A 25024-nucleotide genomic window follows, 5' to 3' on the forward strand; every position below is an offset into this window, starting at 1 on the left:
AAAAAAATAGATTTTTTGTCTTATTTCCATTGAATTTTATTTAAACAGCGGCTATACCTCCATGGCAAATCTAAAAGAATATTATGAAGAACTCAAATAGCCCTATATATCCAGGATCAATCTAATGAAATAGTTATAGATTCTACCCCATAGTAAAAATACGAAGATAGAGGGGACAATGGGCTAAAACTCCAAAGTTTTCTTATTCGTTGGATTAACAACTTTGGTGACTTTACTGAATTATGATTGGTTGATTTATTAGGTTTAGTGTTCAAACGTTTCAAAAACTAATTCTAATCTATAGAACGGATATGTGTGTCATCATTTGGGATGTACATCAATTTATCGGCCATTGTCTATCCCTTTAGATCTCTGAGATATATGAAGCTTCCCAAAAAAATCCTTCGTTTTTTAATTGTTTTCCAGCTTTTTTTATTAAACGTTTTTTGAAACACATTGTAATATGATAATTGTGTGAGACCAATTTGCCTGGATGGCCAATTTATTGGCAAGCCCACTTTTATTACCAGGTCACAATTTTCATATTACCAGCTTAACTACTCTATAATTACAAATGTCTGTCCGTGAAGTAGAGGAACTTTATTTTATTGATAGATTTCTGAAATGTGAATATTAGAATTGATAAAGAATGTCTTTTTTCCAACAACAATATATAAGCCTTTACTGTTAAACTCTATATCTTAGACTGTTCTTGATATTTCAGTTTATTTTATTTTAGTTCTATATTATTTTTTATAAGCTTCGCTACTTATTTATATTGTCAACCTTGTTTTACCATAAAGAATCATGAAGGAATAAAAAGCAATTTGGAGGGAATAAGGAGTAACAAACATATTTGTTAAGAATGATAAAAAAAACCTTACTTCTTTACTATTGGAATGAGCGCATTTAAAACATCCTAATAGCAAAGTAACAGCATGTGTGTCTGTTTGTACAAGGGATCTCGCTAACCGCTGAACCGATCGGATTCTCCTTAACATGGTAGCTTCTCATAGGTCCCGGGAAGGTTTATAACTATTTTAGGAAAGGGTTACACTACCATCCCAAGAGAAATTGCCCCTGGAAAAAAATTACCCCCCTCCCCAAATAGTCAAACATCCATCACTGCTCCATTTAAACAAAAAAACACCCTAAATTTCTCAAATTTCCGGTCCCCTACCCAAAAAGTTATTTGTTCTATTTAACTTGCTTCTCTAGTATTTATGTTGTTTGTTACGACGAGGATTGTTAATTTTTACAGGATGAAAAGTCATAAAATATTTAGAACAAAATAGGCAATGAAATATTGCAAATTTTCTTAGATTATATTTTGGTCGCTAGATGTTTATACTTAATTTTAAAATTTTATATGTGTTGAAAGTTCGAACTATTTTTATTCTCTTTTGTAAAAGTTACCTAACAAATTTTTTTATAATTGTATAAAGACATTTAATCTGTTTTTAATATTTTGATTATTTTTAAAGAAAGAGGAGAATATTTTACAGTATTCAACATATAATTTTCAACCCCTTCAAAATTATGATAAATTCACTGAGTAAAAAAGTCCTTGATACTTCTTAGTTATTTTTTATTATAATATATTTCGGTGGACAATGCACCCTCTTCAGTCTTAATGACATAAATCATATAAATTTAATTTACATATTAAAAGATAGGTAAAAATATAGAAATTTGTAGAACTATAAAGGCAGAAAGTTACAGTGCTCATCTGTAAAAATAAAATGGTCGTGTATCTAAGTCTAATGGAGGTCAGGAAAATAGCCTGAAACCAACCCAGAAAAGTATAATTTAATATTTGTACCAGTATTTAGCTTCAGACCAAAAAACCTTACTACTTTAAATAAATCCTGTTAGCGGCTTCGCCCCACGGGGTAATTTTAATATTTTTGTTTTATGCTAATACTAATCTTAATAAGTTCAATTTAGAAAAAAAATTTAAATACAAATGATTTTACATATATGCTATAAAACTTGTTATAAAACTGTATAAATAACACATATGCGTGCAAATAACATCACTAAAATATAAACAATAATATTATTAGTTTTTTTAAAATATTTGTATAAGATAACAAATGTGTTTTTAAACTATAGTGAACTAACTTACTAAGCTAAACTTAAAACTAGTGAGGAGTGATTTATTTGTTGTTACCATGCTTGTGTGTGTGTGTCAGTGTGTTATTATTGTGTGTTTGTGTGTCGTGTGATGATACAATGTATGTAGGGTCCCTATAAGCGTCTAGCAGACAAAAAAAATAAATAAAAACTAGTTTTAAAGCCGTATTTTAGCAACTATGGTCCGTATATATATATCTGTCTGCCCAACAAAAATAAAATATTTGGAGGGGGGGGGGGGGTAGAAGCCCCTAGTTTTATTTTAACATTTTGAATTACCCATTTTGACGATTTCGAACCTAAATGTAAAAAACTCCCAATTGAAAAGAACATTAAAATGTTATAAGAAACATTCCTTGGAAAAAAAAACTTTGATCGTGGAAAGTAAACGAAGTAGCGAATTTCGTCGTATTTTCACGGAAGCTTTTGATAGGCTATTTTAGTGTAATGACGAAACCCGCTACTTCATTTTCTTTTCATGATCCAAAAACTTAAATGATATTAGTAAAAAATATGATATTAGTTAAAAAAAACGGGAGATGTATTCAATTTAATTTTAGTTACCGACGACACTTGGACAGAAGGACTTACATATAGACATTACCTTGTCATAGAGTTGCTGAACTCCTGAAAATAAAAGGAAAAGAAAAGTTGTTTTCTATTTTGCCAATGAAGGATTTTCTCGTAATTACTTATTTTGCCTTTTATGTTGGCAAAAAACTAGCTTTAATTATAAACAATGTTTTATCTTTTCAATTTCTACTTTTTGCTTTGCTGTGTCCGTCAATATATGGATTTGTTACCCTACACAAGTTTTTAGATAAATTAATTAAAACATTTTAGTAGATAAGCTTTTTTAATGGCATGTATTTAACCAAATGTAAACAACAAAATAATCTTTTAAACCTAATATTTTAGGATTTTAAAACCTTTTTCAAGAATAGTATATGGCAGAAAAAGGAGAAAGACAAAGCAGTGACTTATGTTTTTACATTTTATACACCCTCCTTTAAACTAAAGGCGATAGGTGTGTAGTAAAGGGGTTGTGCACTAATTATGCGCACTAACTAGGGGAATCTACACACAAAAAAAACTATTTATTTTAAAAACAGCAATTAAGTTAATCACATTTTAGCTAAATGATTTATTCAGAAGGGCATACAAATAAACAGAACTTAGGATGAACGCCAAAGTTCTTTTTAATAGAACGTCAATTTTTTGTAGCCTGACAATCAATATATTAATATTTGGATGTTGCACCAGATTTTCTTATACTCTGATAAGTTGCTCACAGCTGGATAAAATAATGATACCCCCATTCCCTCCACTCCTACTGGATGAACAAACTGACCAATAAATGAGGTTCATATTTGCAAGCTAAATTGACGACAAAAGACGACAAATTTTACCTGACAATATATCCACTAATATCCTACATCCATTATAGCCTGATGAATAAAGCAGCTCCGCTGTAAAATTGATGGACAGTAATAAAATGCCATTTCTCGAAGCTGTATTTATCTACTTATTTTATCTATATGCAAGAGTATCTAATTCGCTATAATATAAAGATGAAAATTGTCAAATCGCGAAAACTGAGATCTGAAACTTGCGTCACCCTTCCAACATTGCGTATGACCTCGTACGACATAGAGAAACGGCAACGTAACATTCTTAAAATTTACGCAATTTTCTTGAGACTAAAAGATTTAATAAAGATTAATTAAAATGCGCAAACACAATGACAAAGCTTTTTATGCAAATTATAATGAAGATTTTCTAGCGATAATATACATGATTTTTAGTTTAATTCATACAAGAAGAAAAAAACACAACTCTATTTAAATAATAATTGACATTAAAATCAATTTTTAACCCAAGAAAAGTAGTGTTGCTTATAGAATCAAATTAATATGATACTTGATTAAGTCACCAGAAAAGAGACTAAAACCATTCAAGTATTAGCTTGCTGTTCTGATAAGCAAAGCCCAACAATTCCATAAGTTGTGGAGACAGATGTACAGATAGATGTACAGACAGAGTACCAGCCAGGAGTGCGGCAAAAAAAGACAAACGGACGGTAAAAAAAAAACGATAGACAGACATCCATATACTTTATATTATAGATCTATAAGTAGAGAAGCACAAAAAATTATGGATTGGACAAACGGACATAGTAAGTTATAGAGCATATTTTCAATTATTACTACAAGGAAAAGAAAAAGAGATAATATGCAAAATAAATAAGTAAAGAATGAGGTTGATGTCATTTGAAGCAGACCCAACAGAAAGACGTACAAAACAATGTATAGACTAGTTGCGCATATATCTTAGGAATCTTCCCTGATAATTTCAGCTGTCTATCTAAAAAAGCAGCCGAGAAAAGCACATTCCCCCCAAAGCGTTACGGACTGACAGACAGACAAAGTGAATTATAGAATAGCTTCGCTACAAATAAAACTAGTGTAAAAACACATGTATGAATGATGTATCAATGTCCTAAAGTTGTAAATGAATTATTATGAAAGACACAAGACATTGGGGTATAGTCCCTTTCGTGGCAACGCCTCTTATGGGGCGATTCTTCGTATTTTTAGAGTTAATTTTCTCCTATTTCTAGCCCCTGCTGGGGGCTATAACCCTGCGGGGCCAATTACCTAACCCTGCAGGGCAATCACCTAACCCAATATAACCTAACCTAACCTAAAATAACCTATTAAAGGCCATTTAAAATACGACGAATCGCCCCTTAAGGGGCGTTGCCACAAAAGGGACTATTCCCAGATATTGATATCATTTATAACCACAACTACATATCATGCAAACAACAAGGACAATTAATCACATTGATGTATATTATAATAAATAAAAAGATAAATGAATAACAAAAATAAATAAATCAAAGGTATGAAAATATTTGTATCTTATCAAAGGTATATTTGAAATAAATTTCAGAATGAACCCTTTGTAATGATTATTAAGTTGCAAAGCTTATTTCTAAAGATGGGTTCAAACGCATAATCTATTAGAGCCATCTTACCATTTTAAGGACGAACGGACATACTCAAAATATAGAAAAGCTTTTCAATTAAAACAAGAAATTTGAAAGTTTCGTATGTAACAAGTAATAGCAAGTTTAATTGTACGTAACATAATAAACATATTAAATTGAGACAAATCGAATACTTTTTTGCCATATGAAAACTAAAAATGTTTTTTTGAAATAATTACAAAGAAAACATTTTTTTCATTTTTTTTACATTTTTTTATGTTTTATGTTAAGGAGGGGAGTTGAATTTTTGCTCGCATACAGAATATATGGGGAAATTATGGCTACCATTGTATGTATACAAAATGGATATAGAATATACGTGGATATTATGACTGGGGGAAATATGTCTTCAATTTAGGTTATATCATTTATTGGTCAGTTTATTCTTCCAACATGAGTGAGAAGGGATGGGGTTAATGTTGGGAAGGATAACGTTATTTTAGCCAGCTGCAAGTTTCACTTTATTAGAGAACATGATAATCTAATGTAATATCCAATTAACAATAAATCCATTGTATAGAAAGCCGATAGAGAACCTGATAATCTGGTGTAAGATCCAAGTAATAATAAATCCATTGTATACAGAGCCGAGTATTCAGATCATGTAGAAACCATTGAACAAATAAACAACAACTCAAACATGAGAAAACTATTGTCAAACAAAAACTTTACGTGCTCTTTCTTTATACAGTTTTTTTTTCATACAGACATATAAAAATATCTAGGATGATCGGAGGGAGGGGACAGTGGGCTGTTTTTTACAGTGGTACTCAAAGTTTTATAAGCAAATTTGGGGACTTTTATTGAATTTTGATTGGTTCATTAAATTAAGTTCCAAAGTTTTAATTCTAATCTACAGAAGGGGTAATTGTGTGTATCAACAGTTGGGATGTACATCAATTTAATGGCCATTGTCTTATCCCTTTAGATCCTTGTCAAGGATATGTCTGGTGGAAAAATAAAAACTGTCATAGAGTTTTCTGACTGCCTATGTTATTAAATGGTCAAATATAGGAACTGATATAGAATTTACGTGGATATTATGACAGGGACAGTCCGTTCATCCAGTAGGAGGGGTGAGGGGGGAAGCGGTAAAGGGGGTAGATTAGGAGATCGTTGTTTTAGACAGCTAAAATTTTCATTTTATTACAGTAAATGATAATCTTATTCTTGTGTAAGATCCAAGTACTGATAAATCATTGTCACAATAAATATTAATTTAAAAGCTACCCTTCTTGCTAATCAGGGAATGTTGATGGTCAAAACAATGGACAATAAATTGATGTTCATCCCAAATGATTTTAACAGAATTATCCATACTGTAGATTGGACAACGTTTTAATCAAGCGATTGAGATGGTGTGACTATGAAACTTTTGTCAACATAAGTATTTACAGTCTAATTTACCCTCGTTTATTGGGTAAAATGTGCTTTTCATATTATTGCAATTTCGATTTTAAACCAGGTTCCTAACATGCAACTCGTTTGTTGGTCCGTTTGTTTATCCATTTGGAGGGGAGGGGGTGGAATATTTCAACCTGCTGCGCGTTTCAATTTATTAGAACATGAAAATCTAGAGTAAGATTCAAGTAATTATAAATCCATTTGAAAGGTGGAAAGAGGCATATAATATGTTGAATGTTGATGCATATGTTTGACTGTCATGATACCTACGCAGGGATCTAAAGGGATAAGACAATGGCCGATAAATTTTATTTACATCCCCAATGATGATACACAAAATTACCTCTTCTGTAGATTAAAATTAGTGGTTGAAACGTTTGAACATTCAACTTAATAAACTAACCAATCAAAATTCACTGGGGTCCCCAAAGTTGAATAAAAAAAACGTTATTGTAAAACCTTGGGGACTAGTGCAAAAAAACAGCCCATTGTCCCCTCTCTATCTCTATGATACCTACGTCATGGTGCATGTACATTTGTGCAATGCTAAAATTATTTGTATGAAACATGGTTTGGATGCAAAAAAGTAACACTTTCAACACTTTCTTAGGATTTAGTTGTACATGTTTGAGTAGCCTCATAATGCTGGTCTTACAAAATATCAAAAAATAATTAAATGGTACTTGAGTGAGGAAATACTTTTTTATCTTTATGTTATCCTTATAATGAAGTAAAAGGATGTTGGTTTGTACCGAAGGATCTTGCTAATCGCTGGACCATAGGGTTCTCCTTAACAGGGCAGCTTCTCATATGTCCCAGGAAGGTTTATAACTATTTTGGGGAAGGGTACCACCACCCTTTCAAGAGGAACCGCCGATAGAGAAAAAAAAGATTTATCCCCAAAAAAATTTTTTTTTTTAATTTTTAAACTAAAATAAAAAATTGATTTTGAGATTTAACTCCCCCCACCTCAAGGGCCTCTAAAGGCGTAGCTGCTAGTTTAAAATAAATAACCAAATAACTAGTAGGATTGTTGTTGTATGTCCGCTAGAATATTATAAACTGCTATCTAGATCAGTACCCAATGTTAAGGAAAGTTAAGAACTAGGTCTAGGGCAGGTTATAGGCTCTTTGGCGAGGGGACGTCACCATCCATAATGAATAAGTTTCTCCATTTTTCCGTTTTTAAAACTTCCTTTGAAATCAAATCCTATAGAGGCTAGAGGCGAAGCCACTTGTGAAAATATATTTATCAGTGTTTCTACGCTTTGAAGGCCGGTCATGGTCTTATTGTCATGTATATGGTATAGGCATTGTTTTTGTAAATTATATTTTGTAGCACAATAGATATAGGATATATGTGGATATATTGAAAAATTTGTCATCAATTTAGCTTGGTAATATGAACTTCATTTATTAGTCAGTTCGTTCATCCAGTAGGAGAGAAGTGGTAGGGGTAAAGAGGTGTATTGCTATTTTAGCCAGCCTCTAGCAACTCTTTATTAAACATAAAAATCTGGTGTAAGATCCAAGTAATGATATATCCATTATTTTGTAGCACACCTTATACATCTGATGCGTTAGAGGCTTACTTCGCAGAGAAACTAAAAATAAAAGGGCAACAGAAAATAGAAAAAAACTAGAAAAAAAGGAGGAGGGTAAATAGACGGTATGCAATAAATTCCTCCTAATTATCAAATGGAAAAATTGTCAAGTATTTTTAGATATCTACTATCCCCAGTATTAGAACATAGTAACCGTTTCAAAATAGCTAACTGTAAAAGAAAATCCTTTAGTGTATCTGTATTCAATTAACATGAATGTTATGTTTATCTGATTTTTAAGCTAGATATGTAATTACACCTCCCAGAACAAATTATAAATTTATTTTTGGGAAATCTATTAGGATTAATTTACCCTCAAAAGGTCCTTAAAAAAATGATTTTGCAGCTTCGCAACATAATCTTCTGGTTTTACCATGTCAATTTAACCTGGAGTAAAAATTCATAGGTTGGGGGAATTCAAGGGTGCTTCGCGCGCCATCCCCACCCCTGTTAATGGTAATATGTAATTGGATATTGTAGCATTGCGAAGCCTTGCTTTTATATTTTAGCAATAATATACATTGATACAATGGGATTTTTGCGGAGTTTTTGTTACACCAAATGGGTGTGTGTGGGGGCTGGGGGGGGGGGGGCTTACGAGGAAAGTTGACGCATTCAATTAAGTTGTGGATGGGATAAGTTTAAATTATGATCCATTTCTTCTTATTTTCTTGTTGCATATGTTCTTCCACTCACCACCACAATGCAAACACATAAAAACACAGGGGTCTTAAGGGATAAGACAATGGACGATAAATTGATGTACATCCTTAATAATAATCAAAAGACTACCTTTTCTGAAGGTATTTTTTAATATGTAAATTAAATTAATATGATTTATGTCATTTAGACTGAAGAGGGTACAATGTCCACCGAAATATATTTCAATAAATAACTTAGAAGTATCAAAGACTTTTTCACTAAATTATTTGTTGGTAGTATTATACCTGGAAAGCTTTTTTTCTACCTTACTTAACCTAACCTAATACTAAAAGAAGTATATAAATATCAGCGGCAGAAGAACCGGATCTAAGCCATACTGAAAAATCGTGACGTATTATATTCAGTTTTCTACAAATATAAAAATGTACAATCATAATATCAAAATTAGTTTTTATATTATTCGCGGAAAGCTGTTTATTACACGGTGTGATAAATAACTATTCTCGCACTTTGTCATACCTTATTACAACCTTTTTGCTTAGTCATTTCTATAATTTTCAATAGAATCAAAAATTTATTGTATTTAGGACAATCTATTAAACCGGATGGAGGGCCAGGAGTTGGAAATGGCACATTCACAAGAAGAGGAGGTAATCTTTATTTTTATAAAAACTAGCGGCTGCGCCACTAGAATTAAGGGACGCTGTCTCTAAAGGGTTAAGAAGAGCAGAAAAATAGCCGAAAACAATCCTAATCTAAAAATAAAACTTAACCATTCCGGGAACAACATAAAACCTTACTACATTTTATACTAGAGTTGGCTCGATATAACTATCTCCCTATTGGCTAGTTTTCTATATGCATATATCTTTCTCAATAAATCTATTTTCCTCACCCGGCATTACTATTTAAACGGAAGTAAATATTTAATAATTTAAATGATCTTAAAAAGATCTTTTAAACTATATTTTTTTCTTTACATTACCATCACCAAAGGGTTTATTATATGATTACAATTTTAGTTCAATATTTGAACACACAAAGTGTCGCCACAATCGAATTCTTTTAAAACAGAGTTTTCTTAAATTTATTATATCATAAATTTAAATTTTCTTTTTTATGATTAGAAATTAAATACTTCATTATAATGTAAATAGCAACATGAAATGAAAAAAATGAATTTGTTTTTAATAAAGTAAAATAATGGGTCTTATCGTTCTGGGCAATGAGAGTTTATTATGGATTATTGGAGCACTATGAGTTTTCAACGAATAGTCCTTGGAAAACTTGAGCTCGCTTATAGACATTTATTTCCTATATAGATCTGACATGGATCTTGAAGCAATTAAGCAGGCCGTTTTGTACAGGTTAAAAATTGGAAGATTTCATTAAATAAAAGTTATTGCAAATATACTTAGTAAATAATATTAATAGGATTATATGACCATAACTAGAGCAGCAATACCTAATTAACAATATTTTGGTTTTTAGTAGCGAAGCTACTTTATAATTCATTGTGTCCGTCCGTCAGTCCTTAACGCTATGGGGGAAATAAGACTTACTCACCTTCTGTTAAATCTAGACCTGTTGTCAACATTTTCATAATTTTTTTTTGCTTTTCTACTTATGTCCAATAAGGTCTCACAGTGTGTTCTAAAATTTTTGGGGAAGTTTATTATTGTTCAATGGTTAGTTTTAGTCTATAAAGATATGGCTGTCAAAAAAAACATTCTCTTAATAAAACTATTGTTCTATTAACGTCTGTTTTAAATGTGTTCTTCAATTTTCAGAGAAGTTTATTATTGTTAGGTTTTAGGCTATAAAGAAATTCTCCAAAGAAATTATTCTCCCCTATTGTTCAACAATATTGGGGAATCCTTAACCCGACAGGCCCAAGCTTAGAAAATATTAGTAAAAGTTTAGTAAAGCAAAAAGAATAAAAATAAGATTTATTTATTCTGAAAGAGTCAATATTGCAGTCAGCGTATAATATGTATAAATGATGGTTCCTTATTCTTATTCTCTCTCTCTCTCTCTCTCTCTCTCTCTCTCTCTCTCTCTCTCTCTCTCTCTCTCTCTCTCTCTCTCTCTCTCTCTCTCTCTCTCTCTCTCTCTCTCTCTCTCTCTCTCTCTCTCTCTCTCTCTCTCTCTCTCTCTCTCCTCTCTCTCGTCTGTATAATAATTTATGGATGTTTTGGTCCATATTCCTGCAAAAACCTGGCTTAAGTTTCCAGATTACTGGTATAAAGAATGCTACAACCAATACAGATTTTGATAATTTTATAGATTATTCTTGTAAAAGAATCTTTGTTCCTTTACAAGCAAAATAAAAAAAATTATTGTGTTTATAAAAATACTTGGAGAGGAAGCTTTTTTGTTATAATTACAAGTTATTTCAAATGTCGGTTTTATATTTCTTTCATTTTCTTATTAACACTAATTATCTATCTTTTTTACTCTGGTGATTATAGAATCCATCCTTTAATGGGTTTGTAAAACAAGAGTAGAATCCTAATACATGTTATTATTAGCTATGCTAACTATAATAACATGTTATTTAATTGCAATTTTTGATCGGTGATGTGAAACCGTATCTGGAGCCGCCTTTTTCTGCTGGAGCCGGTGCGACGCCCTCTCTAAAACCCGTGGTTTCAAATCGCTGGCAGCGATGTTGAGCCGATCCTTGGTTATTTCAATTCAGTAATCTTATTTCCAGTATGGCATCGAAACCGATTAATACCATCTGGATTGAAATCTGTTCTCAGCCATACTGAAAAATCATGTATAGCATTGTAGTACAGAGAATTTCTACGAAAATTAGAATAAAAAGCATAAATTAATACCATTTTTGTTAACCTTGGACTTCAAATAAATAATCTATTTGTACTTTTAGTGCTTGGTATGTGGCTCAAACAAAGCGACAATGCAAACACTTCCCTGTGCACATAAGGTAAGACTAGTAACGGTGCTACTCTATAAGTTTGTCTCTGTCCTTTTGTCTGTCTGTCGGTAATGATAGATTGGTAGTGAAGGAGACAATTTAGTTCTAAACTGTGACATCAAATATTCCCTTTTTTTCTGTTTTCCTTTTCTCTCTTTCTTTTTATTGACTTTTTTGTTTTATTATTTTCATACAACTTCGCTATTATTTGGATGTATCGTTCTTGTTAGGAAACAAAGATGATGTCCATTTAAAGTGCGGCAATCGCAAAATTAAATATGAAGACAATAATAATAAAAAATAATTCCAAGTGGATTATAGTAGCTGCAAAACTAATTTACATTTTTTGCATATCTATAGTGCTAATGGTAATATAAATACTAAAAGTAGAAAGGTTTTTTTGTTTGTTTGAAGCTCAAGATCTCGGAAATTACTGGTCCGGATGTGTTAAACTCCTCACTAAAGCTCTATATATGTTTTAGGGTAGTTTTAGGCTATTTTACTGACCTATTCTACCATCTCCTGAAGACGAAGCAACTAGTATTATCAAAAGTAAATTGTAAAAATCGTACTCTATAAAAGACAGAGATTAATAACATCCATTGTTTGAAATGGTAAATTTTATTCATGTTACAAAATGGCAAATAACTCTCTCTCGCTATCCTTGCCAGCTCCAAGGATCAAAGGAAATAGCCCTGTAAGACAATGTGTCATTATTATGTAAACATAAGTATGTAGTGATAGTTATTTATCGCACCTAAGTATAGACAGATTTCCGCGGTTAAAATGAAAAATACAATGGGACCGAATGATTTTTTAGTGCGGCTTATATCCAGCTTTAATCGAGCGGATATGAAAATGTTACGAAGCTATACTGAAAAATTCATTAAACTGTCGAATTCGATACTATGTAAATCATTTATTAAATATCCATATGGTCTTCTAAAAAGTTATAGAAAAAATATTTTTAAAAAAGGCTTGTAAGTATTATGTCATCTACAACCAACTTTTTATTAAATCCATAAAGTCGACATAAACCTTTAAAATTTACTAGGATGATGGTTTACCCCCTGACTATTTACAGGAAATGGTGTAACCCCTCCCCCCCCCCCCTAAATTAGAATCTTTCCAGGGGGGTGCAAAGGCAACACACTTAGCCAAAACCTTGTACATGCCCTTTTTTTAAAGGGGGTCAAAAATATCCAATCCAACAAAAAAATAAATAATTCGAGGGAGTTGCCTTTATAGGGATGCTACGCACCAATAAAAAAGAACTATTTCACCATGAGCCACCTTTATGTCCAGCTCAGCTCTCTCCAGCCACAAGGTTTACCCAATATTTCTCTGCTAGGATAAATTGATCCAATCACAAATTCCTTCTCTTTTTATCAGAAAAACATTTTATTTAGAGAGCCCACTCACGCCCACACTTACACACACACAATCACACACACACGCCCACACTTACACACACAAACACACACACGCCCACACTTACACACACACACAATCACACATACAGACATTAGAGAGAGTGATATTTAATCTGAAAAAGAATTATATTTCCTCCAACATTTCTTCTAGCCAACATAACATTTTCTTGATATGTTTTGGGGTTATTAGGTACATAGGCGGATAATTTAGAGGCTAACAGCTTTTCCTAGGGAAGTTGGTGGCAAATATGTTAATTAAATATGCTTAAAATTAACGAATTTTTTGTATTGTTTTCTTTAAAAAAAATATATACTTATTTATGACTATTTTGACTGACAAGAATGGATGTAAAATATACGTGGATATTATGACAGGGGAAAAATTGTCGTCGATTTAGGTTGCTATTTCTCCTGTCATTTACATGTCAGTTCGTTTAACTAGTTGGAGGAGAAGGGTTGGGGTAAGGGGAGTGGATTGGGAGTTATTTTAGCCCGCTACTATTCAGTACATCATAATCTGGTGTAAGATCCAAGTAATAATAAATCTATTCTTAAAGGAAGATGATAAGAAAATAATTTTTTTGCATTTAACTTATCTATGTACACATACACACACACACACACACACACACACACACACACACACACACACACACACACACACACACACACACACACACACACACACACACACACACACACACACACACACACACACACACACAAACACTCACACTCACATACACACTCACAAACACTCAGACAAACAAAAATATAAAATTGATGTAGAGTGATTATGTAATTTATTTTATTTGTCATATATGGTACGTTTGAAAATAAATATTTGGGAATTTTCCTTACACAACGAATGGAATACTCAACTCCCCCTTTAAATTCTATTATGAATTTATCCATTGGCGTCCACAGGGTTACTAGGGGTTAAAAAGGGAGAATGCAGTTCGTTCTAAAATCTTCTTTTATGTAGTACAGACACACCCCTCTTCTTAGCTTAAAGGTCTAAGCATTAAAGTGATCGCGAAGCTAATTTTTCAAATTGCATTTTTATTTACTTTTTCTTATGTTTTAAGTAATTTTCATTGAATAATGCCTTAAAAATTCCATAAAGGTAGAAATAAATTAATTAAGAATGCCGAGATCCACTTCTCACAAAAATACCACAACAATCTGTGCACTTATAAGACTAAGGAAAAATCACCCTTTTCTTTGCTTACACATAACAACAACGAAATTTATACTACAAAAATTTTGTTGTACTACACCTCTTTTGAAATAAATGTTCAAACTTGGTTTACAATTAAATATAAAACCTGCGTTAATTTTGTAAAATCAGTTACCAAATATTGATATATCTATGCAGGTACACTAACATATGAAAAATTGTTGAAATCTTCAGAAAATACATGATTTAAGAATAAAATTGGGCAAAAAGAATAAACAAATATCATTTGCTATACATATCTAGCAAAAAAATTAGCAGTCTTACTAAAGGTTTTCCATAAACAAAAGCAATCTTTTTTTTCTCCCAATTATCGGAAAAGAGTCAAATTTTTCTAAATACCTGCCTATATTTAAACCCTAGATATCCAAATTTTGTTTTTTATTTAATTTTTTTTAAAGCCTTCAATTCATATTCCTACAATCAATATACATAAGTTTCAACTAAACATTATTTAAATGAAAAATCCATATAAAATAAACATTCAGGGCCCATTATTTTAAGTAGTTGTCTGTTTCATTCAACAGAGTTGGGGATTTAAAACAAAAAGGTCGTCAATTAAATAAAATCTGGATAATATATAAGTTGATTTTAATTAATTTTTATCCAGTAATATCACTGTTTCATTCACACAGAGTTGGGTCTTTGAAACAAAAAGGTTGTTTATCATTGAAAATCTTGATAACATAGATCATACTTTTCAAGGACGTCCAAGCATTTTTATTGGGGGGGGGGGAAGAATTAAAAATTACAATTTCTGAGATGCCTACAGCATCACAAAGTTCATTTTGGGGGGAGAAATCTTTATGTCATAGAGTTAGTGACGTCTAAGCTTTTATTATTTTAAGGGGGGTAAAAATTAAAAATTTTGGGGATGCCTACCCCTTTATCCTCCACCCCCTAGGACGTCCCTGGTGATATTATGTAAAATCTCGACAACTTGGTTAAACAAGTTTATTAATTTATTGATTTATAATCATACAGATTTTGTTTATAAACCCAACTTGTAGCCGTTTGTATTTCCCTCTTTCTTTCTTCGTCCCCTCTCTTACCTGTCATTGTACAAATGGTACCAACAAATTTTGTTAAGTTGAAATATAGAAACCAAACATTTTTGAATATTGTAAAAGTTGCAGTTCCTTCAGTGTATTTTAAGTTATAAGTTTGGACCAATATAGGACAATTTCAATAACTATAATAAGTAAATAATTGTATTCCCATAACTGAAAAGACATGTTATTTTATAAACTGACTTGATTTAATATCTCAGGAACCATCTTTACGTAATTTTGTTTAGTATTAAAATAAAGCCTTGCTTTAATTATTGTACATCCATATACAACAGATTTATATATAAATTTATTAAAAGAATAGAATTTGTGTGCTCTTTGTCCTATTCCATGTTTTGAAGAATAAACTTTAATACAATCAAGTTCTGTGGTGTCCGTACTCTGTCTGTGTGTATGTGTGTGTGTGTTTAATTCAACCTGACTGTACTCAAAAAACGCCTATCTTAGAAAACACTTACAGCAAAACCTTTAATTAATTCACATTTTAAAGTTTGTTTCTTTTAAATATCTTCTATAAATTTTAGTTAATTAATTAAATATAATCTAAGCCAGAATTTTACCCCAAAATAAAATAAAACCTTAATATCTGTAAAAACTTTCTCAATTGATAATAAAACTTTAAAATCCCCCAATTATGTGGGGGCCTATTCGTATTTTTAGCTCTGCAGTATGATTCCAAAACAGAGTACAAACACACAGACAAACATCCTGTTACTTTATTAGTAACAGGATGTTTGTGTGTCTGTATATTTGTGCCAAAGGATCTCGCTGCAATCAGGTTCTTCTTAACATGGTAGATTCTCATAGGTCCCGGAAAGATTTGTAACTATTTTGGGGGAGGGTACCACCACCTTCCTTAGAGAAATCACAAGAAAACAAAAAAATTATGTTTCTTGATTTAACAAAGAGCATTCAATGAAACATAAATGTCAAACGCAACATAGACATATTTTAAATATAAAAAAAACATTTAAAGTACCATTAGAGGCCTCTAGGGGCGTAGCCACTAGTTAGAGCTAAAAAGCTTGGACTTTATCTTAACAATTTTTAATAAATGAATGTGTCTTTATACAAAATGAATATAATTAAGTCATATTAATGATATCAAAATATATTTTTATTAATATATTGATTGCTAAATATAAAACAATGCTTTGCTTTTTAAAATGTTTTTAGAAAAGCATTTTCTGGGATAAGCATTTTTTGAGATAGGCGTTAATTAAGATGATACATTATTGATGGTCCCGAGAATAGCTTAATTTTATAGTTTCAATTATAATATTATCAATTGCCTGTATGTATCCTGTTCAATGGTTATATTACATTTTATCATACATATACAAAGCAATTAACTGATTTTAAATGTTTTTTAACGTCACATATCTAAAGCCATGTAGATATGTAGAATTAGATATTCATAAAAATTTTTAAATAAAGGAAAAAATGAAAATCCAGGTACCATTATCAGTGATATTCATTACCATATATGGCTTTATTTCTGTGACCATCGGAAGAAAATTTTAAATCTATCCGTATATAACAATTTCAACATTTTTTGGTTAGTTTAATACGGTATGTAACAAAAGCTTTTATTTTTCTATAAATTTGCAAGTAAACTTCAACTAAAAGATTGTTATTTGTCGATTTTGATAGGTTTTTAGATATGTATAATAAAACACAAAATACAACGATGTTTTCAAGGGAATAAATTCGTTTTTTTAAAGTTTGATTTATTTTTAAATGGGAAGTATTTAAGACTTAATTCTCAAAAAAGTAATCTTAAAAAACATTAATCAGTGACATATATCAACTTAATTCCAGCTTCGTGAACACTTTAACTTGTGTCCTCATTTCCAGTGAAGTTTCCTACTTAGAAATGCTTTATTAGTACTTTAATTTCAAAAATATATTGGGCAAGGTTTCACGGCAGATTTAAAGATTTATATTGTTTAAAGATGTAAAATTAATTACTGTTTGAGACAATATTTCATTTAGTTTAAAATATACTCAATTAATTATTTGGCTTAGTCGCCTGGATTCAATTCATCTTCCACTGGCAATCCTTCAAAGTTAAATTGTTTCGTATTTGGATTTGTGCAAAGCGTTTGATAGCTCCGCACTAACTTGACAAAATGAACATAACATTGCACTTCTGGGATAATAAGCTTTAGTTTAAATCCGTATTCATTAGATAAGATTAAACTGGTATAAGTTGTTGTGTAGAAATGGAAATGAGACTTTAAATCTTAATCCTGTAATCCTAGCAGAGTTGGGTAGAGTTGGGTTGGCTGTTAGTTTGTTCAGCTAAATTTCTTCCAGGGATCTAAAGGGATAAGGCAATGGCCGATAAATTAGTGTACATCCCCAATGATGATACACAAAATTACAACTTCTGTGGGTTATAATTATTGGTTGAATTGTCTTTACATTCAACTTGAGAGCCCATAATTCAATAAACGACATCAAAGTTGTTAAGCCAACAAATGAGCAAACGGTATTATAAAACTTTGGGGACTAGTGAAACAAACAGCCCAATGTCCTTTCTCTCCCTGATTTCTCCACACATTATATGTAATGCAATTACATATTTAGTCAAAACAAAATACAATCCTCATATAAGGGTATGTTGTGTGTATGTCTGTCTGTTTGAAATTTTAACCGCTTATCAAATTCAGCTCTCATTTCCAGAGAGGCTGCATATATGTCTAGGGAAGGTTTCTTTGTGTCTTTTTGAGGATAGTATGTCAAATTACACGTATCAGGCAGAATAATACACTCGACCATCTTAACGCCTTGTATATGACGCAGATTAAGAATTGTATAAACCTATAACTATTTCTAATTTCAAAAAGATATACATTAAGTAAAAAAATTATTGCTTAAGCATTATTTTTATCGAGTTTACTTAGAACACTGAAAAATCATGTATAGCATCGTATTACAGACAAATATCTACGATTATTAAAATTATAATAATGATTTTAAAACCATTTTTGTTAGTCCGGGCCTTCGGCCCCTCCAATCTAACATAACGGTTCTAATCATTTAATTTTTCATTTGAATATACGCGGAAAGCTGTTAATAATACGATGCGATAAATAACTTTTTTTCCAACAGGTTGTGTGCCGGCAGTGTTTTGTGCGAACCATCCAGATGGCCGTAGCTCAGAAAAGACTTCCTCTGCGCTGTATCCTCTGCAGGGCTAAGGTATCAGGGATCAAAAGGGAAAAGACAAAGACCGATAAATTGATGTACATCCCCAAAGATGATACACAATATTACCCATCCTGCAGATTAAAATTAGTGGTTAAAATGTTTGAACTTTTAACTTAATAAGTTAATCAAAATTCACTAACGTCTTAAAAATTATCTAGCCAACGAATAAGAAAACGTTTTTAAAAATTTTTGGTGACTAGTGTAATATGCAGCCCATTGTCTCCTCTCTCTCTGTGCTAAGATATGCTTTTTTAGCAGGGATAGGAGCATTGAAATGAAACCCGAATTTGCATTTTAATCTAAGAGATTTTTATATAGAATGTTATTTTACTTGTTTTAATAGGGGGGGACTTAAAATCAATTCATCATGGAAAACAAATACAAATATTGCAATTGTGCTTTTGAATTGTTCTTGAAATTTAATTATTTTAAAAATGTGTAGGTCTTGCGACTGAACCAGGAAGGTGCGGATAAGGCGGAAGCTGGAGCCGCGGCCGCTGCTCTGGCCGCCTCTGGAGGAGGGTCGGCCAACATCCTGCCCAAGTCTGTATCGGGTTACAATATTGAGTCCAACAACATATCTTCGTCAGGATCTAATTATTCTTTTGTATCAGGTAAAAAATACATTTCCAGTATGGCTTCAAAACCGATTAATATCCGCTGGATTAGAACCGGTTCTCAGCAATGAAAAATCATCTATTGCATCGTATTACAGACAATTTTTAACTTTATAATTTTCATTTTCATTTCTAAATGCTAACTCTAATACGATGCGATAAACAACTATTTTTCGATTGGCTTATGGGGAACCAAAAAATTAATTGATATGATTCCTATAAAGCTTAGTGCAGCAACTTATTACTAACCCTGTGAGGAGCTTTAACCCTCCAGGATGTTTCCTAACCTTTACTTAACCCTACCTAACCTTACCTAAACTACAATAATATTTAACAATTAAAGATTCTTTCTATATCACTAACAAATGTAGTTAATGTCCTGTCCATAACTACTTAGTAATACTAATATCAGAGAATTCAAAAATCCAAAACAACATGCATACAACATAGGTCACTCATTTTCTATAATTTAAACATCACTTTTCAGTTTTGATTAAAAATCTTTCTACCCTCAATGTATTCCAAGTATTTAGAGTACATTGGAAATATTATTAGTGGTATAGGGATAGGTCAATACAAGATAATTAAATTTTACCCCTAACCCCGTTCCACCATATAAAAGTAAAAGTACGAAATTTTTATGCATTATTTTAAAAATACTAACCTACAAATGAAAATATGTAAAATGAAAAAGGTTGCTGACAAAGAACTCATTTATTGGTCAGTTCGTTCATCCAGTATGAAAGGAGGGGTGGATGTGGGTTTTAGTTATTTTAGCCCGCTGCGAGTTTTACTTTTTTGGAGAACATGAAAATCTGGTATAACAACCCAGTAATAATATATTCGATATATACTTCCAATTTCCCAAAAAATAATACAAATAAATGAAAAAAGTTATTATTTTATATAGGAGAATTTTTTTTATTTCGGAAGATAATTTGATTACTATTGTCCTATCTCTATTACCCTGAAGAGTAGGATATGTGAAATCTATCTCTAAGATAAATCAACTTTCCTTAGATTTCAAAGTTTTATGAAAATATGTATGATAAAGTTCTGTACTAAAGTTGTACAATTAATGATGTTATCTTACAAACTTTTGGATTTCAACATTTCTGGATTATCTACAAACTTAGTTCAAAGTTAAAAATAAAATTTTCTGATAAATCTATGATCATAAATATCGTACAAACTTTATATCATAAATAATCATAATATTATAGAAACCAAGTGTCTTTTAGCCAAAGCATCTCCTGCAAAAGCATTAAAGTTTCCTTACCACAGAAATTAAACGAGGTTATATTAAATTTGGGCAAATGTTCGCTTTACACCGCAATCATATAGCTTATGGCTGACAACCCTATCCCATACCCATAAAAAAAGCCACATTGTTACAGAAATACTGACAAATTGTCAGCGGCCTATGCACCCCCTAGCTATGGAGTGAAAAAGGGTTTGTTACTGTTTTTATATTAAATTTGAGTGTGTTGTGAGTCTAGGGATTTAAGGGAAAAAACAATGGCCGAGAAATTGATGCTCATCCCAAATGATGATTCATCAAATTACCCCTTCTGTAGGCTACAATAGGTGGTTGAAACTTTTGGACACCTCAATCAAAATTCAATAAAACTTCCCAAGGTTGTTAAGGCAAGAAGAAAAAGCTATTATAAGCTTTTTGGGACTAGTGTATTATTCATCCCATTGTTTCCTTCCTCCCTGCGACCTACCATTAACATCTTTTTTATAAATACTAAAGACGACATTTATTTTAGGCATATCAGCTGTTTCCTCCGAGAGTTGTTCTTCCAGAAAATGTTCACTTGCCAGAGATTTCTCTTTCTCGAGTCTGTCCAACTTCCAGAACGTCAACCTTCTCAATAAATCTCAGATACCAAGATCCAAGGTGAATTTTGTCACTCAATAAATGCGCACATAGATTTCTACCAATACAAAGAGGAGTGATGTCTATCCGTCTGAAGCTTAAAAACTCGGTAACCGCTGATCGAATGGGATCCACTCCTTAGGGGGGAATATGTCTATTAGTTCTTTGTTGGTTTTAGGCTATTTTAAGTAGAACACCTCCATCCCTCAAAAAGGAAATACGTCCCCCTCCAATGAAATTTTTTTAATAAACAAAAACAAATAAGAGGCGAAGACACTAGTTGTATTTAAGATATTATTATTACAGTTGATTAAAAATAAATATACCAGTGACAGTTATATATCACATGTAAAAGAACCTTCTTGCCTTAATTATTCAAGTCAAAAACAACTTTTAAAATATTGACAGAAATTCAAGAAAGCTAGTTTAGTCAGATGCGGTAAAAAAAATAATTTTGTTCTCATTTATCATTGTTTATCATTTATCTGTCACTAAAACCGGGCAAAAATAGTTTCATTAGATTCCACCGTCACTAACTAAGAAGTAATCGAAATAAGTCCCATTTGAATATCGCTATTATTAAGTTATTCCATTATTTAAACTTTTCCACTTTTGTAAACCAAAAACTTTTTGGCTGTACGTCTTAACAGAGAGGTAGAGTAAGGAATGAGATAGAGATATAGGTAAGTAAAAGGGAAGGTTAGAAGGATTGCTGGTAAAATCCTTCGAACCGACTAGTGGGTTACAGAAACCACATGCCCCCTTATTTGCAACTTTTCAAATGGGTGTTCTGGGCCAGGGATCTAAAGGGATAAGACAATGACCGATAAATTGATGTCCATCACCAATGATGCTACAATTAGTGGTTGAAACGTTTGGACACTCAACTTAATGAAGCAAAACTAAATAAAAGTTCACAAGTTGTTAGGCCAACGAATAAGAAAACATTACTGGGCTCTTTTTTTTAGTTCTAACCCTGTGAAGATCTCATAACTCTTACTGAACCTAACCAATCAGAAAGAACTCTTTTTTTCCTCCTGCGAAAAGTTTGTTTATTGTCCACTTTCAGTTTGAATGAAATTGTGGGATGGCTTATCTGAGAGCTCTTTTGATTACTTTAAAGAAAAGTTTTTAGTTGTTTGTGTCCAATTTGTCTGATGTGATCACCCAATTTAAACTCCTTCAATTATTCTTCCCAAATTTTATTCTGTCTCGGTTTCAATTAGAAATTTTTTTTGCTTAAGAATAGTTATTTATCGCATTGTATTATAGACAGCTTTCCGTGGATATTAAAATGAATAATTATAAGATCAACACCAGTTTTAACCGGGGCTTCAAAACTGTTATTTATTTTAAAATTCTTATTTTAATATTCGTGGAAAATTGTCTGTAGTTTGATGCTTTACATGATTTAACAGTGTGGTTAAGAATTGGTCTAATCCACCGGATATAAAAGCCATACTGGAAATAAAATTTTAACATTGATTTATTATAACCCAAAAATATTAAGAAAACTTTTACTAAGCTGGAGATTTCAATTGGTGTCGTGCTATTTTTTAAACGGATATAAATTTTTTTTTTAGTTGGTGTCATTTTTATTAATATATGAATAAAAAAGAAATTAACGTTGTTCATAATTAGTTTTTATTTAATGGGGATAGAACAGAATTCTGAGGGATAAGACAATGGACGATAAATTGATTTACTTTCCCAATGATGATAAACAAAGTTCTCCTTCTTCAGATAAAAATGTTTGTTAGTAAAGCTTGGACACTGCTAAATCTTATAAAAGTGTCCAACATTTTCAAGCCAAGGAATTAGAAAACGTGACTTCTGTCCAATGTCTCCTCCCTCCCTGAAATTGAAGTTAACTCAAATATTTAAAGCCTATTTTGTATTAGTTTTATATTTATAACCAAACTTTTAATAATTATTTCAGAGTGGAAGTTTCTCAAGTCGGAGAAGTCGTCGCTCCAGATCTCCGTCTCCTGGTGGTCCTAGCAGATCCAGATCAATGGAACCTGTACCACCCAGGTACAGTTTAAAAATAAATTAGAAATCTTTGCTTATTTCGTATAATTGATGTATAAGTGTCAATATAATAAGAATCTACATTGGAAAAAAATCTGATGAGATAATATAATTTTAATTTATAAACAAAACAAGTTAATCTTCTCTTAAAAAATTAAGAAGCTATGTATATTTGAGATTAGAATCAAAATGATTTAAAATATAAAAATGTTTTTTTTTAAAATAATTTATGTTAACTTAGGGATATTTAAGTATATTGTAGTTATATTATTTTTCTAAATAATTGTAGAATAAGAGTGGACAGAACTCCAAGTGATGAAAACATTGTTGGCTCTGTGTCTCCAGTTTCTCCATGTTCTCCAGGACTTCAGCCTACCAGGTATAATTATTATCGGGCTCTGTGTCTCCAGTGTCTCCATGTTGTCAAGGACTATAGCCTACCAGGTATAATTATTATCTAGCTCTGTGTCTCCAGTTTCTCCATGTTCTCCAGGACTTCAGCCTACCAGGTATAATTATTATCGGGCTCTGTGTCTCCAGTTTCTCCATGTTCTCCAGGACTCCAGCCTACCAGGTATAATTATTATCTCCAGCTCTGTGTCTCCAGTTTCTCCATGTTCTCCAGGACTCCAGCCTACCAGGTATAATTATTATCTCCAGCTCTGTGTCTCCAGTTTCTCCATGTTCTCCAGGACTCCAGCCTACCAGGTATTATTTTTATCTCCAGCTCTGTGTCTCCAGTTTCTCAATATTCTCCAGGACTCCAGCCTACCAGGTATAATTATTATCTCTAGCTCTGTGTCTCCAGTTTCTCGATATTCTACATGACTCCAGCCTACCAGGTATAAATAGGGACTGTTCTGTAATACCTGGAATTACCAGGAATGACAGGGAGGATGATATCTCTATTACCTACAGGGTGCGCCACATAAAACCGGACTATTTTAAAACGGTCATAGCGTCAAAACTACTTGATCAATCAGGATGCTTGACCCCACTATAAAAAGCTTAGGTAATGACCTTTTAGCACAAAAAAAATATTTGGACAAAGATGGGCTTGTACTCCGAGCTGACCGCGCTTATGTTCAACAAGGCAGATTCGAAATGCGCTGGTGATATAATCTGGATTCTCGACTACGGCCCACTAAATCGGACCTCAGCCCATCTGTAGATGAGGTAGAGTTATGCAACTTGCTGGGGATACTGTTAGATACATAAGTAAGACACTAGAAAAGATCAGAGCTCTCTATCTAAAATGGCTTGGTTGTAGTACTCCGGCAAAGTGAAACGTGGCAGATTTAGAGACGTCAAAAATGTCAAAAATCGTGTAAAATCGTGAAAATTTCTTGGTTCTCAACGTTATAGACCCATATGGAACTTTAAAACTCATTTTAGACTATGGATTGCACTGACAACCCTAGCTGAATCTTCATGCCATTTCCAAAAAGGTATAGCAAGTCGTTATAGCTCAACTGTGGTCGAAATAAAGGCCTCCGTGTCAAAGGGTAGCTTGAAAGTTGGGTTAATTTGGATCCTGCAGTTACTCTCAATCCTAAGGAAATGTGGCCTCCCAGCAGCCCTATCTTAATTCAATGGACTTTTGGGCCTGGAGCTACTTTGAAGCATGTACCAATAGACGTGCTCATACCACAAAGACCTCCCTCATTGCCACTATCAAGGAGAACTTTGCCAGCTTGGACAGGTACATTTTGACCTGGGACTGCCAGCGGTTAAGGAG

The 25024-nt window shown here is 32.2% G+C and overlaps 1 protein-coding gene across 2 annotated transcripts in view; it reads left to right on the top strand.

Moving 5' to 3' along the window:
- The window catches only part of LOC145316331 (uncharacterized), a 65590-nt gene that overhangs the window by 33660 nt on the left and 6906 nt on the right, over positions 1–25024 (top strand). For both annotated transcript variants that reach the window (XM_080156773.1, XM_080156772.1), the window contains exons 5-11: positions 9447–9509; positions 11753–11809; positions 18658–18747; positions 19199–19370; positions 21146–21276; positions 23195–23289; positions 23576–23665. In XM_080156773.1, coding sequence (XP_080012899.1) covers positions 9447–9509; positions 11753–11809; positions 18658–18747; positions 19199–19370; positions 21146–21276; positions 23195–23289; positions 23576–23665 — 698 coding nt within the window. The remainder of the gene's footprint in view (positions 1–9446; positions 9510–11752; positions 11810–18657; positions 18748–19198; positions 19371–21145; positions 21277–23194; positions 23290–23575; positions 23666–25024) is intronic.

The sequence above is a fragment of the Acartia tonsa genome, chromosome 4 (genome assembly GCF_053477335.1).
Source record: "Acartia tonsa isolate MP-2025a chromosome 4, ASM5347733v1, whole genome shotgun sequence".
NCBI classification, from domain to species: Eukaryota; Metazoa; Arthropoda; class Copepoda; order Calanoida; family Acartiidae; genus Acartia; species Acartia tonsa.